The 18,441-nt window shown below is 42.5% G+C and overlaps 2 protein-coding genes across 2 annotated transcripts in view; both read right to left on the bottom strand.

Annotated features, from left to right (window-relative positions):
• Positions 1-2,550: 2,550 nt before the first annotated feature.
• FOXI1 (forkhead box I1) lies at positions 2,551-15,785 on the bottom strand. Its single transcript, XM_008644217.2, has 2 exons — positions 5,542-15,785; positions 2,551-4,479 (listed from the first exon to the last, which is right to left on the bottom strand). Exons 1-2 carry the CDS (start codon positions 6,113-6,115, stop codon positions 3,926-3,928), a joined length of 1,128 nt encoding a protein of 375 aa, XP_008642439.1. The 5' UTR covers positions 6,116-15,785; the 3' UTR covers positions 2,551-3,925.
• A 620-nt stretch (positions 15,786-16,405) lies between these two features.
• DOCK2 (dedicator of cytokinesis 2) overlaps positions 16,406-18,441 on the bottom strand; it is a 157,717-nt gene continuing 155,681 nt past the window's right edge. Inside the window, exon 52 of the mRNA XM_008644215.2 lies at positions 16,406-17,203. Coding sequence (XP_008642437.1) covers positions 17,129-17,203 — 75 coding nt within the window. The 3' untranslated portion in view covers positions 16,406-17,128. The remainder of the gene's footprint in view (positions 17,204-18,441) is intronic.

The raw sequence follows: 18,441 nt of genomic DNA, 5'->3' as shown, positions 1-18,441 counted from the left end.
TGAATCTGGCAAAGTCCCCATTGCTGTTTATGGGAGAAGTAAATACTTTGAGGCCTGAAATGTGATTTTCCTATACAGGGGATACCTGTACCACACCTCTTGGTGTCATCTTTGAACAGGTTGTAACATTTAAGCTCTCATCAGTTTATCATCTGGAAACTCAGGCATTTCGAATCTTGCAGTTAAATCCAAATCTTTAAACCTGGTGGCTTAAATGTCTTGAATTGTAGATGGGGCTCCAAAGGGACTGCTGGGACACAAAGAACTTCAGCTAAATGGAACCTATTATTGCAGGACTCCAGGCTTGCAGCTGATCCCATAACTAGGTGGAACAACCCTGAGGCAGTGGTACAAGGGATCCCTGTGAGCCCAGACTCTGCTGGGAACCCCAAATCTCTCCTCTCCCTGGTACTAGAGCTTGGGTTGAAGATTCGCAGACTCCAGGGCTGCACAGCCAGGACACAGAACCGGGAAGCTGCGGAGTAAGAACCCAGGGAAGGTGTTTCTAATGGGATGGCTGACAGTGAAGCTGCCCCAGGGATTCAGCAGCAATATACCTCAGACTTGGGTAGGAACTTGTTACTCATTAGTCATTGCTCAAAACACACTGCCTGCCAGTGAAAGCTTCTTGTATTTGCAGTTTTGCTGTGCTATAGAAGGAAAGCAAGTAGTAACCTATTCTGGCACTTCATGGCTGGATGTGTTTGTGGTGAGATAGGAGCAGCTTGTCAGGGTTAACATTTAAACCAGGAACAAATAACTGCAGAGTCATGAAACACAGTGTCCGCAGTGGTATGTGAAGACAGCTGTACCTCAACACAAAACACACTCTAAGAATGAAATAATCAATCAAGAATCTTAACAGGGAAAACTATTCAGAGTTCTTAAAGCCCAGATGGTCTTTTTGAACAGCATCAGTAAATATGTTTATTAATCAGACTACAGGTCTATAAATATCAGCTGTATTTTAAATATATTTTAATTATGGGTCCCACTTCAGTGGCTTTGTTAATAGCATAGTTAAAAACAAACAAACAAATAATAGGCAAAAGAAATCTCTAAAACCCAGATGCTCTTCCATCCAAAACCCTTACACTGATCATATTGGTAAAATGCAGGAATGGGAGCATCACCTTTGACAGAGCAGTGCTGCTGCACATACAAGGATAGCTGCCAAGTTTCCCTGAAGGTGCTTCATTCATGTGCAGGAGCTCCAGGACTGTATTGACATGTCTGGTTACCAAAACCAGTTCTCTCTGAAAAACACAAAAATACAGATGAAGATTTGTTTCATTACAAAGTAGTTCTGTTTTGAGGAGAAATAGGATTACAACGCACGCAAACATCTTTCCACTCCTCCTTAAAGAGCAGCTTCAGCAGCTGAGCTGATATGCCAAGGCAGCTCAGGGGTTGCAGGGGAACTGATTCCTTGGTGTTCAGGGAGCCCAGTGGAGAACGTACCTTTGTCTGTGGAGAACGGGCATTTTGGCAGAACTTCCCCAGCATGCAGAAGCCAAAAGTGGTATTGGGTTGACAACATCTGGGAAGCAAGGAAGCACAAGCTTGTTTTTATGCACACCTATATGGAGTTGCTGTTATTATTTGGGATTGGGCACTAAGAGAGGCAAACAAAATGCAGAGTGACAAGGAATTGCTTTTTACTCTTTGCTGTCACTTAGAAATGTCTTTCTTCTTACTTTATTTTCCACCTTTTTCTCCCTGCACTTATAGTCTCTAAGTTCGTAATGGAACATTTTCCATTTCAGCACTAAAGAAAACAGTTCCTCTGAGTTTGTAGACTATGTATTCTACAGGAACTGTATTTCTGGGCAATTTGTGGCATGTCTGCTGAATCCAAAGCGTAAGTACAGTGACTGAACACGTTTCTCAGCTTTAACATGAGCAGTTCTCTATGACAAATGCTGCCACTGCTGAGTTGCAGGGCATATTGCAGCCCACCCAGCAGGCTGAGAGTCTGCAAGGGGTGAAAAATTCTGAGGGCAGGAGTTACAGCTCAGGCTTCAGCACATGCCTGACTTCAGAGAAACTTACAGTGATGGCACAAGGACACCACCAGAAGGGCATTTTCTTTTTTATTGAACAAAGGTGTTAATAGTGTAGGTAGGCTGCAACTGCCAAGAGGCAATTTATTATAGTGGATCTAAAACTAGGAAATGTCAGAGCAACCTTGACAGTGAAAAACTTGAAACATAAAAGCAAATAATAAATAAGAATGCAGGAAAATTGCAGTCATATGAGCTAATTGACATGTGAAAACAGTCTGCTTTCTGAAATTTTAAATGGTTGGCACACTTTGCTCCAGCAGGGAAACTCCAAGGGTGATTTTTATTTAGTGATAGTATTTTGCATAATAGCAGTCAATTGTATTTGCCAGGCATGCAAATGCTGGTGGCCTGGACATGTCATCTCAGTTCTGACCTTCTGCTACCATTACCCTGCTCTTCCTCATACGAACTGCTCAAGTCAAACTGGTAAGGAGACTTTTAAAGGCATAAGTAGTACAGTACAAACAAACACAGGTACACACTCTTCTATACAAAGGCTTTATTAAAAATGCTTCTGGGGTGGCCTGTAACAAAACATGTAGAGTTTAAAAAAAAAATCAAGACAAACTGGTATCTATTACAATGCACTGATGTTTTCTCTCATTCCGAAAGTCTGGTCAGTGGCCAGATGTGAACAGTTACTCTTGCTGCCTATGTATGCTGCAGATTATCCATTTTGAGATATGACTCTACATAAATGTGGAACTCGAGTCAAGTCTTGGTTTAAAGAAACTTCATATATATTTTGAAATGTTTGTCACTACATTAGAGTGTAGGAAAAATATGAATTATTTCTAATATTTATGCAAGGACGAACAGCACGGACTTCTCCAAAATGAAAAAAAATACAGTACAGAGACTTTTTGCAATATCTGCAGTGGATATTCTGAAAGATCCAGCCTTTGAAACTGAAATTCAGAGACAGTTAAACTTACCTCCCTTTTCTTCTTCCCTCACCTCCCACCCCAGCATTCAAACCCTTTACTCAGTAGAAATGATTAATGTAGAATGTTAAGATATAACAAATGTTTTCTTCTCAGAAAAAACATGTCTTAAATATATATGTTTATATATTCAGGACAGATCCCTTTTCCCTTATGTGACTAGATTTACATGTGTAAATGTAAATCTACATTTAGGAATGAAGCTGACCCTGTAATTAGAATTGAAAACACAAAGATCCAACAGCAGAAGACAGTTCCAGTGTATTTTGTTATGCTTCCCTTCAGCTTCAAAATTCCTGTTGTGTCCATGATGATGTCAGTTTGCTGCACAGCCACATTCCCCCTGGGACTGGAAGGGGGTCAGGCTTTAGACAAGGTCTGCACTGGCGTGAGAGAAAGCCAAAGACAGCACTCACCATTCAAATGTTTGTTGTTACTCACTATACAGTGGTTTGCATTAGGGATCCTGCAGTGTTCAGAAGAGCTTTGACCAAATAAGAACTTGCACATTTAGTACAGGCAGCCTATTCCTGAAGACAGGATATTTAAAGCTACAACCACATTTCTGTTATCACTTTAAAAAGCACAGCTATGTTAGTGCCATGCCAGAAAGAGCTTCCTGCCTAAGGTAAACCATAACTTCTCAAGGACTTCTGTAGAGGACGCTGGTTGGCAGCAGTTAAAGCAGTGTCTGAGGAGAACTTTTTACTATTCTTGCTCTTATGACCCCTGATTTTTCATGTGGAGCTGCCAAATGTGGAGTGTTTGTGATTTCAGTATAATGGGTAACAAGTTTGTGGCTGTCAGAAGGAGGATGCAGTGTGGCCCTAGAGACAAGAGGCTAATGCTAACCACCTGCCCATGGATCATTTCCTCCCATAAATAACTATACTTTGGTGTCTTAGAATCTTTCATTTAAACCTCTGTCCCTTCTCTGGAGTACAGTGTGTTGTTTGTGCTGAGGCTGCTGTAAAAATGAGTGTTAAACTGGTTGAGCACCGAGTTGCTGTGGCCCAGGTGACCGGAAGGCATGGAATTGGGCCACTCCCCCACACCATGGCTGGGGATACTGGACAGTGGGGAGTAGGAATTGAAGCCTACCATGTTCTGCCCCATTTTGTCAATGGGTTCAGAGCTGAGTCCCACGGGCCCGGAGCGACTCCCCGAGTTGGAGCCGTGGACATAGGCGGTCATGCTGGAGAGGAAGTTACTGAGGCATGGGCTGCTGGAAGAGGGAGGAGGAGATTCTTTCTCAGGTGAATTGTCAGTCCCAGGTGATGAGTTTTCCAAGATGTCCTGATGCTCTGCAGCTTTGGGGCTGCCAGTCAGGGTACTGTCCTCGGATTTCTCAGATGCAAAAGTAGCAGCACTGGCCTCAATGTCAGACTTTCTCTTCCTCTTCCTGCGAAAGTTTCCATTGTCAAACATCTTTTCACAGTTCGGGTCCAGAGTCCAGTAATTCCCTTTTCCTGTCAAGGGAAACAAACCCACACTTTTAGTTTAAAAGTATGCACACAAACAAAAAAAACCCCCAGTCATTTAGAGCTTTGCAGTGTTTCTCTCATTTCACAGAAACAGAACAATTGCATGAGCAATACACATGTATTTTTAGTCACTCAAAAGTAGAAGTCTGTTGATTTCAGAAAAAAGTTTAAAGTTCTGGGTTCCACCATTTAGCCCTGACGCTTCACACAGGCAAAACTACAAGTGGAGTCACTGGAGGGCTTTTTGTTTTGTTTTCTTGGTGAGGGAAAGATAGCCCTGACGCTTCACACAGGCAAAACTACAAGTGGAGTCACTGGAGGGCTTTTTGTTTTGTTTTCTTGGTGAGGGTAAGAGGTTTTCAGTATATAGCTAGTCTTCTGAATTTATGGCAGAGAGTAATCAAATCCCACACTGGGCTGCTCCTCCAGATTCAGTGGGCTAGCACAGGTTTCTAACAAGACAGAACTAAATTTTTGGCCCTCTGTTGCAGAATAATTTCAACGAGTTTTTAATGTTCGCAAAGGCTCTTAACAGCTATTGATAGGAAACAATGAATAAAGCCTACCAGCCAAGGGGTTGGTAATGGCAGAGGTGTGATTCCAAGCAAAACACTAACTGAAACAAACAAAAGCAGCCTGCTCTCTCCTATTGAGAATTAATACTGACTCCCCAAAGCCATTGGATTTCTTTGACAGATCCCTTTAATTCCCAGTTAAGTTTGACATAAGACATGCATTACACCAAATGAGTCTTGAGTGTGCCTTGCCCAGTTAAATGTTCCTGTGCATGCTGAGCCTCATGCTCAGCTCATTGATCTGTTCTCAGGAAGCCCCAAAGCAGGACAAAATTCCCTTCCCTCCAGAGATCTCACAGCAACACTGTTTCACACCTCAGCTATGCACAGCTGCTTTCTAGTTCAGCCTTTTGAAAACAAAGTGCTACTGTGTCCATGTATCTGGGCTACTATGTCTCTTTACAGTGCACGGGGTATTTGAAAATTAATCAAGTTTAGTTAGAGGTGGGGGAAAAGGGGGAGAGGGCTATACCTGGATCATCTTCATCTCGAGGCACCTTCTTGAAGCAGTCGTTGAGAGACAAGTTATGCCGTATGGAATTCTGCCAGCCAGCCTTGCTTTTGTTGTAGAACGGGAAGTTGTCAGCCACGTACTGGTAGATCTGGCTCAGCGTCAGCCTCTTGTCAGGTGCCCCGTGGATGGCCATGGCAATGAGGGCAGAGTAGGAGTAAGGTGGTCTTACCAACTTCATGAGCTCCTCTTGGGACGGGAGGGGAAGCCAGCCAAGGTCAGTTCCTCCCAAGCCGTGCATGTTAGGCAAGAGCTGCCTCTGCATCCCGTATGACTGAGGAATGAAGGGGCTGGCATTGGATCCTGGGAGATATGGTGGTGGGGTAATGGAAGGTCCATTTAGCCAGAGGTAAGGATTGGGAGTGGTGTTGTAATCCGTCGTCTCAAAGGTGCTTGGTCGCTGGGGACTCGGGATGTTCTGTGGATGGAAAAAGTTCTCGTAGTAGATGTTCATCTCCGGAGGTTCTTGGCCGATGTTTGGGAATTGTGGGCTGCAGCGTGGAGGGGAGTGCGTTTGTGCGTCAAAGAAGCTCATGCTCTAACACAGGCAGCTGGTGAGCTGTGACACACTTGTGCTAGTGCTCCTTTCCCAGGACAGGTGCATCACCTGTGCCCTTCCCTAGGTACTTATGCACCTGTAAATGTTTCAGCCTGTGCTGCAGGCTCCACCCCACAGCCCTGAGTGGCTGCAGATGAGGACGATATCCTTTTTGGAATGCTGGCAGTCCCAGTCAGTCATTGATGTCACATCAACCAAACGTGAAAGTTACAACTGTTTATCTTCTTAAGTGAATGAAGGAATTTTCCACTAATGTGATGCACATGAAGAAAGCCTAAGGCATCTTGAAGTTAAAACTCAGAGATCCTCCTCTTTCTACCTTTCACAGTGAAGCTTAAGCATTTAGTATTTTTTTCTTATTAAAGAAAATCCATTTTGTGTTGCTGTTAGTAAACACCTCAGCATATAAAAGCTATTGTCACTAGTCAATGAAACAGTAGAAATATATACTTAAAAAAAATAAAAGAAAAAAGAAAACAAAAGGTCAGACCTTTTCCTTTTGTAACTTTAATTGCAGACTTGCTTGTACTTCCCCCTAGGCAATCACAGTACTACAGGCAAATTCTGAAGCTGGTTACTCACGTGAGTAATCTTACTGATATAAATGGAATTAACTCTCTAAACGAAGGATTAATCTTGTGAAGAAAAAGTTTCAAGCTTAATAATCAAACCTTTCTTTAGAGCTTAAATTGGTGAACTGAGATGGGAAATCATTGAGTACTGCTTCCTCTTTCCTGCAGGACTGGTGCAGAGCTCATAAAACCTCTCAGCACAATTTCCAAATAGGAAAGCAGCAACAGTGTTCGGCACAGCTCTTTTTAGCCAAGCCAATAACTTCATCTGTATCTATACAGACAGGAGTTGATTCCTTAAAGTAATAAGGAAAAACCTCTATCCCTTTTATGACTTGGAAAAATCCTTAAGGCCTTGCAAGGCACCCTGTGCACTTGAAGGAGGAAAGAGAAGAGCTGCAATGTCACCACCCCTGTCTGGGGGTGGCAGCTCTTCCCTGCATGAACGCCTGCACTGGAGTTAGAGCAGAGCTGCAGTTCCCTTCACAGCGATATTTGCTTTTTTTTTTTTTTTTTGGATTAAGGCACATACATCATTTAGAACTTGCCTCAGCCTTAATACCCATGCAATTAAAGAAGGTCCTGGTATGACAGGGCCTTCCAGATAGCCCTTGTCCTATAATTTCTGCAGAAACACCAGATTTGACCCGTGGATTTTAATTCCTGGCTGTACCAAAGGCCTTTTGCTTTGTCACACTTCATCTTAGTCTTTTGTGCTGCAGCACAACCACCAAGACTCCCCACTCCCTGAGACTTAGTGATTCACCAATGTCATGTCTGTATTGTTGCTTTGAAAGGTACGAAAAAAAATTCCACTGGAAGTACTTCTGAAATATTGAGTACAGAATGACAAAGCAAGCCAATTTGCCAGCTCAGAAATGCAGCTCTACAGCTGTTACTTTAAAAATACATGCTTTCACTGCACAGAAAATCATTTGTACCACAACAAACAAGCTGCTACTTTAATTTGAATGGCTGAGAGCTCAGAGTATGTAAATGCTAAATAACCTGTGCAGAGACACACATTAAACAGACAACAGTTAAGTGGAACATAGTAGGACTGGCTTATTTTCTAAGTGACAACTGCTATGCAAAAGGTGACTTGGACAAAAAGAAGAAAGAAAAAAATTTTTTTCAGGAGCTAATAATGTGAGTGCTTCCTTCCTCAAGGAACTAATCTGAAATAACATTTTTCATCATAAGAATCTGAGTTTCAAACATGCAAAATGCTGTTTGAGCAACCTTCCCTTCAGCTTCCTAGTTAAGTTACTAACATATAGATATATTTTAAAATTATATGTGTATTCCTGAAAATATTGGTACAAATATTGCTAACAACCCCCCATTTATTTACAGGAGAGTCAATGGAACAAAACATTAAAGAAACACTCACATGAGTAAAACCACATTTATATTAACTTAAGCCCCAGAATATAGTGAGAAAATTAAACATAATACATTTTTAACCTGCTCAACAAATTAGATTTTTGCCAAAAAACCCCTTGAAAGCAAGAAAAGCTTGTAAATTTATTCCAAGAAGTAAAAATTCAGCTAACTACATCATGGGCTTTGATGAGTGACATCCAAATACTTATTCCCTGAGGTGCTCTGCATGCACAGTTACAATAAAAATACACTCAAGTGGTGCTGAGTGAATGCAGGCTTTGAAAATAGCCCAGGCTTTACAAAGGGAAAATGCATTACTTCTGCATCCAGAGACTGCTGAAGGCTGTAAAATCTCCTCTGCAAATGACTCCTGATGAAGTTCTGTGCAGTGCATCAGAGCAGGGTGAGCCCGAGCCTGGGGATGCACAGCCCTCCCCCGTTGCAACACCTGAGCAAAGTGTCCCACAGAACCCAGGAAAGCAGGGACTGGGCTGAGGATGGCAAGTGCTGCTTTTACAGCTGGGAGGTGCAGAGACACCTCTGGGCTTCTGCCACGGAGCTGTGAAAGGGGGTGCAAAGGTCTGATCCCGCCCTGGCACGTCTGCGCTGGCACAGCTTCCAGCAGGGACACGATCCCATCAGCAACACTTCCCTTCAGCTGGCTGGGCCTGATTTACTCAGATCAGAGTACAAACAGTGCCAGGAAAAAGGTACTTTGTCAGTACTCTGGACACACCTTGCTGCTGCAGGGTCACTGCAGCACATGCTCCTGAGCAGCTCTTCTGCTGCAGGTGCTCCTTTGCAGGCAAGGAGGCAGCAAGGAGAGAATCAACTCTGTTCAAGCTGTGGTGGCTGAGTCAGAACTGGAGGTACACGAGTCTAGCCAGGAGTGTTGCCCTGGGGTCCTCACCATTGAGAGTCTTCCTTTTGGCAGGGCTGAAAGAAGGTAGCAATCCCAGAAGTGGAGAAAAGAGAAGGAAAACTGGTGAGGCTTCCATATAAAGAGGCTGGAAAAAGGCGGCATGCTGACCAAGCTACACTAACATATCTTGCTTAGGGCTGAAAAACTCTGCAAATAAATTGGAGGCTGCTGCTGGGGACAGTTTAATGATCATTATTTCAAAATGCATTGGGTCAGCAGGTGTGACTAGGCAGGATGCATCTTGTTTTTAGCATTCCTTTTTACTGCAGTGCAGTACAGTACTGCACAGCCCTGAGTGCACGTCTCGACCAACTGGAAGCCTGGTCAACCACAGACTATTGTCAAACCAAAGACTGTTGACAGCTCTTGCATTATACAAATATTTGTTCCTCTCAATTTCTTCTTAAGTGGAGCTCCAAAATCTGCAAGGTTGAGGCCAAGCCCTGGCAGAACCATTGTTTTCCATAGGTTTTTTAGGTCAGCTCCCATGTACCCTTCTACTCCCCCCAACAGTAATGTTTCTTCACACTGAATACCCTTCTATAAAAGAAAAGAAAATATCTGAAATCTTGGGTTAAGAAAGGTTCAGATTAATTTCATTTAAACTCAGATTCCTCAGCATTTCCACTTCTACTCCAAGGTAACCTACACATCCAGTGTTTCTGAAATGCTGTGACTTGGGAGAGGTGTGTACACACCAGCACAAGATCATACGAACTATTCCCATGGTCACAAAGAATAGGGAAAAATTGTTTTTAAAAGAAAAGAGTCCATATATGAGTCAATACACCAAGCAACCCACCTTGTTTCTAACAATTCCTACCCTGAATTCAGAAACAGCTCAGTATCCATCAATAAGACATTTTCACACAGTGAAAAATTCTCTATGTTCTTAGTTGTCCAGTAGATTACTTTTTGAAGTCTTCATATCTTATTCCACTAATCATCTGCCCAGCACATCCACAAAATAAACCACACCATGAGAAGGAACAAGGTGTAGCAGGCAAAGCAATGTCATCTCAAAGGCATTACAAAAGTGTAAGAAATGTAAAATACAGCATTGCAAAACAAGGGAACTGAGCTTTATTTCTAGAAAGGCAGGTTGAACATAAAATTGATGGAAAAGGCAATATCATTTGGATCCATGCCATATGTGCTGCAATTCTAGAATGCCCTTAGACTTTTTAAGTCTTCCAGAACCAAATCACTGTGGATTTTTGGAGCAACTTTATAACAGTGTTTTTAGAAGGCTGTGAAACCTTGTAAGGGCTCCTAGCCCTCTCCCTGACCATGTGAATCATGATAATAAAAGTAGTCATAACTCCTACTTCCACAAAGGCCTTCCAGCATCTCCTAACATATAATAAATGTCGTAGAGGGGATTAGGTGTCCCCTGACTCGTGTATCAGTTGTGACAGGCCATAGGCAGGCAAGGAATCTATAGCTTCCCTTTGGCTGGCTATGGTTGCCATGGGATCTGCTGCGCTGAGGGACACAGACATGGTCACATCTGCCACAGAGGGGCAGAATCAGTCTGTGACAAATCCTTCTCATGGTAGAGTCCAAGGAGTCCCTCTCAGTTATAGGAAATTAATACAGATACAGACACTTCAATCAATCATACTTTGACAGCCTCACTGCTGCTGCAGCTCCCGAGCAGCTGACAGGGTTCCCTCTTCAGATTATCTGCTTGTTCTTCTACTCTCACCATGAAATGTGTGTTTATATGAGAAATCAGTGGCTCTAAAATCAAATGAGGTCTTGTATGAACATCAACACAGGTACCAAAGAAATTAATCTGTACACACTTCCAAAAACCCTTCAAAGTTTAAATTCTTGTGCATTTCAATGAAATGAATTTATTCATTTCAATGCATTTCAATGATTTACAGGAAGAAAAAGTAGTAACATGCTAATGCTTTTGTTTTAGTCATATTTCAGCATCAAGGTATTTGCTGGTATGGATAAATCAGCTCCTCCCTCTCCACAATTCAAATGGAGATCTTTTCAATAAAAGGTATTTTAGAACCACAGGTTTTTTCAGAAAACGTAGCTTCCTTTTTTTTACGGAAAAAAGTTTTCTTCAGTGTTCTATGCCCTTTAGTACTTGCACGACACAAACACTTGGGGAAAATTAATTAGACGCTAAAGCTGGAAAGTGAATTGGTGCAAGTGCAGGGAACTTCTCTGTGGACACACCCGGCCACAGATAAACTTAAGGTTGTTTTATTGCAGCCAGGGCTTGAGTGCGGTAAACTAAGATAAGTTGACCTGCGAACGGGGTGATTTAGGGTGCTGTTGGTCCTGGCACCTCCAGGCGCCGTGCTGGGGTTCCCGGGATCCGGGCAGGGAGACCCGCTGCCGCTCCGCGCTGTGGGCTGAGTGTCGCGACTTCCTGTCGCCCCCTGGCGCTGCTTGCTGGGAATGCACAGCGTCGGGGCGGACCTGCCCTGGGGAGCGGCCGCGACTCCCGGCCCGATGGGATCCTCCTGTCCTGGTGCTGCTGTCCAGGATCCCCTGGATCTGGGCTTGGAGTAGCGGGATCTGTAAAAATAACCCATTCTATATGTAAACATTTTAAACTTTTTCGTATTAGAATCTTTCGTTTGCTTTGCAGCTTTGTGTGGAAATTCTGGTAGATTTAGAGGCGTCTTTGTTTTAGATTAGTATCCTTTTTTTTCCCCCTTTTTTTGTTTCCCCGTCCTGATCTCCAATATTCCTGTTTTCCTATCTTGAGAAAGAAGTCCAACTGCAGCTGTGAAGAAAGACTCAACAAATTCAGGGACTGTGCACTAGTGCTACTGAGTGTGTCAAAGCAACTGAAGTAAGGCTTTGCATTCTTCATTATTTGTTGAATCCAGGTATCCAATCATAACACACTTTAGTGTACAATAAAATATCATACAAAATACAAGGTTAAAAGGTCTGCATCTACAGCTGCTCTCTCCAGGGCTGTTTTCTTATATCTAAACACATATAAATAAACACTCTGCAGAAAGTCTTCCATCAAAACGTCTGTTAAACATGGCGAGTTGTTTAGACATTTTCTAGTTACAACAGTACAAGACTCCTACTTCCTCACCTACATAAGTCTTTTTTGGCTGCTGGCCTGCCAGGGCACAGATACCTTAAATGACTCTTCTCTGATCCCCATCACCTGTCCTGTGCCTTTGGAATCAGTCACCATTTAAACCCATGGTGAGACCATCAACAGCCACCTACCACAAACTGAACTAATCCAAGCAATGGCAAGGCCTATCAAGGGTTAACTGTGAAAGAGAGATCAGTCATGCCTGTCACATCAACCTGGCACTAAATGCAGGTTGAATACCCACACACATAATGGGGCATCTGGAGCTGCAGAATGCATTCATACACATGAAAAAATCATTATTGCAGACACTGTATTTGTTCCAGCTCAGACACTCACAGAGGCTGTCTCATCCTAGGGTCAGCCATAGGGAAGATCCCTCATGGCACACAGAAGCTGTCAGCTATCCTGGAAGACAAAAAACTACATTGAAAAAGGATAAATCTATGCAAAACCCAATCAGATCAAACTGTCCTCACTTTAAAACCTTGATTAAATTTATCTAACATTTAAAAGTTTATGAAATCTCTGGCCTACCCGAGGTTTGTTTGCAGAGCAATTCTTCATTTACAGTGTTAATCTTTAGCACACGCTGCATCATGAGAGCAAATCAGCACAGCAAGTTACACTCTGAGTCAATAAAGAACAGGTCCTCTCCTCACCCCAGAGCAGTAAACACTGCTGATGATGAACTCCTTACAGCTGAGGGCAGCCCCAGGAGTGTTGCTCAATGTTGCCCCTCAGAAGGACCTTGAATGCCTAAGAGCAAGTTGGAACAGAGTTCTGGCAGGGAAATGTAAGTTCTATGGAGTGACTACTTCAAGGCACCCAGGATAGGAGATGGCTGAAAGTTTTTTTCAAGGAGGCTTCCATATTCCTAAAAAGCAGAGACGTATCTAAAAAGATGGACATATCTTCATCCAAAAAATAATGAGGGAAAGAATCCTTAAACTGTTTAGTTTTCCTCCCTCCTCAGAAATGGTTTAAAAAAAAAAAAAGAGTGGTGCAAAACACAAGTTGTCTTTAAATTCTCTGATTTCTCTTGATTTCTAAATGAGAAAGAAGCTGTGTTTGTTTAAGTTATTCCTTTTATCTTCCCCCACTCTGGAGAACTGACCTGTGCTTCTGTTTTAAACAGAATGCCCTAATTCTGGATGATTCCCATTGACGTTGGCATATATGGAATCAGTCTCTGGGATAAATGTTCCAGCATTTGAATAGTTCTGTACTGAAGCTGAAACTAAAAACCAAAAGAAAAGATCTTTTGCTATTTTTATGATTGTTAAGCTAAAATCCTTGAAAACAGCAGAGGAAGTGGCATAGAGAATTATGTGGTTGGGTGCCTTTAAGCACAACTCCTGGACCTTAGCTGACTTAAATGGAAACCGGATTTAATAAAAACCAAAATCACTTTCTCATTCCTACCATGCTATTCTAAAAACATATTTAACATCTCTTCATTCTAAAAGTGCCCTCATCCTGTGATCAGGGTGGAACAAATGAAAACAGAGATACCATGATGTCTAATGTGTCGATGGACTTCTCACAGAATAACCAGTGGCACCAACACCCCCACCGGGGGCTGGGAATGGCTGATCTTTAGGGTCTTTTCCAACCCAAACCATTCTATGGTTCTACTCACTCACAATTTCTACTGTCTAATAAAGCAGGTTACAGAGTGCATGTGATAGGATAAAAGTTCAATGTCAAGCAGGTACACAGGTCTATCACACATTCGAGTTCCAGAACAATGTGTTCCTAAGGTCTGTAAAATCTTTAATAAAACTCTCCTTCCTCCTCAGAAACTTGATCCTTATTGACTTAGACTCTGACCATTTTCCTATAGCTCACACCAGCTAATTTTTATCGAGATTTTAAGAGCATTAATTTCCCTCCAGAATGAATATTTAGGTCATAATTCCATAATAAGAACTTAGCATGACTACATGGCACAAACAAGGGCAGGCTGGAGACCCAAGTTAGATGAAGATACTCCTGAGTACCCTGATGTGAGTAAATGCCAACATTTGCTGTGTGTGACCAGACCTTGTGCTGCACTGACACAGCAGCTCCTGGGGCTGGACCAGCACCTCTAACATGGTGTTACACTCCATAGAGACACCCAGGTACCTGTGTCTGTCTAAAATTGAGATTTCTGCCTAAACTGAACTCCAATGTGCAGCTTAAATGCATCTTAGGTCATTGCAGTGTAACAGCTCCGTGCAGGTCAGCTCATCAAATCTCAGTGGCACGTGCAGCTTTCCTGTCTGCAAACAGCTCATTAGTTACAGACTCACACAACCCCATCATTATCTCAGTGCCACGTGAGAGCAAAGCAGGCTGTCACCAGCCAGACTGTTGGAAATGTTGAAGAGAAGGGAAATAACTGGTACAGAAAAGCACATGAGAATGTGGTTGTGTTCCTGACCTGCACGGTGAGAGATGAAGCCTCTCCTGCTGCACTAATTCCCTCGACAGCAGCCAAAGCCTGACCCTGTCCTGGAGGAAATTTCTGCCCTCTGTGCTTCCCCTCAAAGAATGTCAAATACAGGTTCTGTCCCTCCCCTCTGCATACATGAACTAAAGCCCTGCTGAGCTTGTGACAGAAATGGCAGCAATCAGTGCTGATTTACATTTTTAAACAGATGTTGCCATACCGGCACTTTATTATCCCAGGGCATCAATTGTCCTTCATGCTGCTATGTCATTTGTTTGGACAAAATGTCAGTATCCACAGTTTTTGGAAACTTGTGAAAGGCTGGAGCTTGTTGTCCAAACATCCTTAAAACTCCAGTTCTATGAATTCCATAGTTTTGGCAGCTATTTTTTCTTGGTTAATTTTACTTTTCTGCTCGGAGTTGATTGACAGGATTTCAGGCTTGAAACTTGGGCTGGCAAGAGGAGGACAATCTGTGGTGTGGGACAAATAAGAAGAATTATTGCTGATATTTAGTAAACTAAATGAGAATGTAAACCCTTCACCAAAAACTGTACTAAAACCTGAGCAAAACGCAAGCACGAATCTTGAGCCACTGGCTTAACACCCAACACCAAACTTCCTTTGGACATTGTGCTCCTGCCTTCCTAGTATTTGTTTCTGGTTCTTCTTTCACTTACATTCTTCCTACTTCTTCATTTTGAGTCACAGTATTTCAATAACAATTTATAATAACAGCTAGAGGTAAAACTCTATTATCCCACTCACCTGAAAAAGTATCTGCAAGACACAATAAACAAAAGGTAACCTTTAACTGGTATTTTCACAAAGAATAAATCGTTCTTTTCATCATCTCATTTCCAATAGAACCACACCTTTTCTTCTAAAATACTTGTTCATTTTGTGCTGTATTTAAAGTATCTGCAGATAATATTGAAGGACAGTTTTGATACCCTCCCTCCTCTTCCCCCAGGTTAGCAAGATGTTAAATGTGCACCCTTCTACCTTTCACTTTCTCTCACTCACAGATAACCTTCTCTATTAAACAGAAACCTTTTTCCTAGGAAAGCCTTTTTCCTCCTCTGTGCCTCTTCAGAAGCATTATCAAGTTGCTGTGGAAAGCAAATGAAACAAAATGAAACAAGAAGTCTGTCAGAATTCATGCCAAACTGTAGTGTTAAAACTGGGCCCATTTTGTTTTGCTGTCTGTGGTTATTCTGGTGAAGGTGTAGCATTTGTTCCAATGGCAAATATTCCAAGCCTCTCACAGAAAACAATCACTAAGTGTTCCTGTAGAAAACAGCTTCACTCTGACAACTTGCAGGGTCTAAATTCATAAAACTAATTTATTCGCACTGTATGTTAAAGTGTTGATGGAAAAACTTAAGCTTAAACAAAGTACAGATGTCTTTCCATAGACCCAACTCCACAGCAAGGAATAACTTTAACCTCTTTGTCTTTCCCGAATCCATAGAAATGGCAACAAGGCAGTTCCCCCATCCACAACACTGTACATGAACATATTTTATTTACTTAGTATAAACCTATGTAGGTGTCTGAAACAGAAAGGGATGAGTGAAGGAAATCATTTATTCTCTTTTAGATTCCCCTTCTATCTGGATAAGAAACTTAGAAAGAGAAAGAACTGACAGGTTATAAAAACCCTGAGGTGCTGACCTGCAGTGCTGTGGTGCTTCACACCAGTGAGACATCACCTCCCAACTCTACCTCATGAGGTGGGAAGACACAGAAAATCAATCTAAAAGCAGAAAACTTGGGCTCATAGAATTCCATTTGCTGTCAGTAAAAACCTATTACCTTTTATATGATGATACCTGGAGATGTCAGGGAGAAAGGGTCAGGGCAAATAAACCAGATTTGTAACATTTTATTGAACAGCAGAAAATGTAGCTTTTGTTCATTGTGCTGCTGGCTGTAAGGTCAATTTGTACATGTGTAAATAAACTTTTGCATGTTTTCCACATAACAGCTGCTGTTCTGCAAATAACTCAGGCATATGGTGTCACAGCCACGGACATCACTGGGGAAAGATTGAGGATACAGAGCAGTGTGCTGGGAGCAGCACAGGGATCTGAGGGCTGTAAATCCAGCTGCAGCCTCACAGTAAATTGTCAGTGGCTATTTTGTGCTGAGCCACCTCTTGCCTTGGCTACACTGCCAGTGAGGGTTTAAGGATATCTGGAGTGGTCTGTACAAACTCCAGAAAACTATAACTCCTCTGCTCTCTGGAAAGAACAGAGCCCGACTTGCATTACACAGTGAGCATTGCAGACGCCCTTTCAGTACACCTCCCTTCCCAGGAACAAGCTTTGTTCCCAGGGAACACACAGTTCCCTTTGGCCTGTACAACCAGAGGCTTCTGTTCAGATCCCAGTGGACACATCCTGCAGTATTTTCCTCAAATGTTATTCCTGTATCTGTATGACAAGTAACTTATCAGAGCCCATGGTGTTCATATTCTCCATCAGTGCCTTTCTTTAGAGTGGATGGTGCTCTAAAATGGAATATTTGTAGGTAGATGTAATTATTTTCTGTTGAGAAGTGGTCTCGTAAAAATTGATCACAGATCTGTTGATGAAGGTTTGAAATGCTGCTCCACAGACTGCTTTCCATCTTCCAGAACTCTGGAAATGCGCTGAAAAAACACCAAAACAGATTTTTGTAGGTTAAAAGTGATTCTGTGTTGGATTCAGTGATATGTATATTCATTACTTGTGGCTTAAGCTGTAGCTAGAGAAAAAAAGACATTGACCAAATCCTGCATGTTTTGAATTAATTTCTCTATTCTGCAAAACCTTAAACCTGTATTTAAACCTGTCCACATGATTCCAAACATGCAGTGAAGCACTTCATAACTGGGTTTTTAGCTTTAGTTAATCATTTTTCCACCATGTAAGAATGAACATTCTATCCTCTGTACTTTATATGCTATTTAATTTTAAATATGAGTGGATGAGATAGTGCTGAAAAGCTGCAACTCCTGGGTCTAAAAAGAGCAAGTGTGTGATAAATTGAATGTAAGTGAAATACTATAGACTTCAAATTGATAGGTTATTCTTGTTTCTACCAGAAAAATAGGTTATGAACACATTTAAACTGAAGGTTTTCCTAAATGTTACTCTATGGTCCCTGAAGGCATTATTTAAAAAAAACCCAAAAACCAAACAACACTGCAGAAAGTAATGAATATAAGTGAAATCTATTACCTAGAAAAAAGAAACCAAAACATCAAACCCTTTGCATTGAAAGATCAGAAAAGTTGATGTGTAAAATACTACAAGTGACCCAGAATACGTATGCAGTAATGCATGTTGGTAGCTACCCTCATCTGCATTGTCACCCTCCCACTACCTTCAAAGTAGGAAAACTTTCACATTCTACGTCCCAATAGCTGCTCTAGACACACTTTTTTTGCTGACAAATACTGAGTTAAATGAAATAGTTTTAGTTTTATGACAATTTCAGACGTCAGTGAACTTTCCTCACTTTAAAGGAAGGCAGCCGGCTTTAAGCAAGAGTGACGACTCCAGCGGGAGCCGATTTCTACTTTCCATTAAGCATCTCCACTGAGCATCTTCTCCCTGTGCCGTGACCAGCCCGCTCCGAACGGCCCCGTCCCGGCCCCGTCCCCTGCCCCATCCGATCCCACCGGGAATTGCCGCTTCCCTCCTTCCCTCCCTGCCGGCGCCGGCACTCGGCGGGCCACCCGCGCCCTCTCGCGGTGCGGGAGCGGAACTGCACACCCAGGTACCTCCCTGTATCCCTGCATCCCTGTATCCCTGCATCCCCGCATCCCTGCATCCCTGCATCCCCGCATCCCTGCATCCCCGCATCCCTGTATCCCTGCATCCCCGCATCCCTGCATCCCTGCAT

The sequence above is a fragment of the Corvus brachyrhynchos genome, unplaced genomic scaffold (assembly GCF_000691975.1).
Source record: "Corvus brachyrhynchos isolate BGI_N302 unplaced genomic scaffold, ASM69197v1 scaffold262, whole genome shotgun sequence".
Taxonomy (NCBI): Eukaryota; Metazoa; Chordata; class Aves; order Passeriformes; family Corvidae; genus Corvus; species Corvus brachyrhynchos.
This window is presented reverse-complemented; position numbering and strand designations above follow the sequence as displayed.

Coding starts and splice junctions, on each gene's coding strand:
- FOXI1 (XM_008644217.2), bottom strand. CDS start 6,115: ATGAGCTTCTTTGACGCACAAACGCACTCCCCTCCACGCTGCAGCCCA. Junction 4,480..5,541: donor TCGAGATGAAGATGATCCAG/GTATAGCCCTCT, acceptor TTCCCTTGACAG/GAAAAGGGAATTACTGGACT.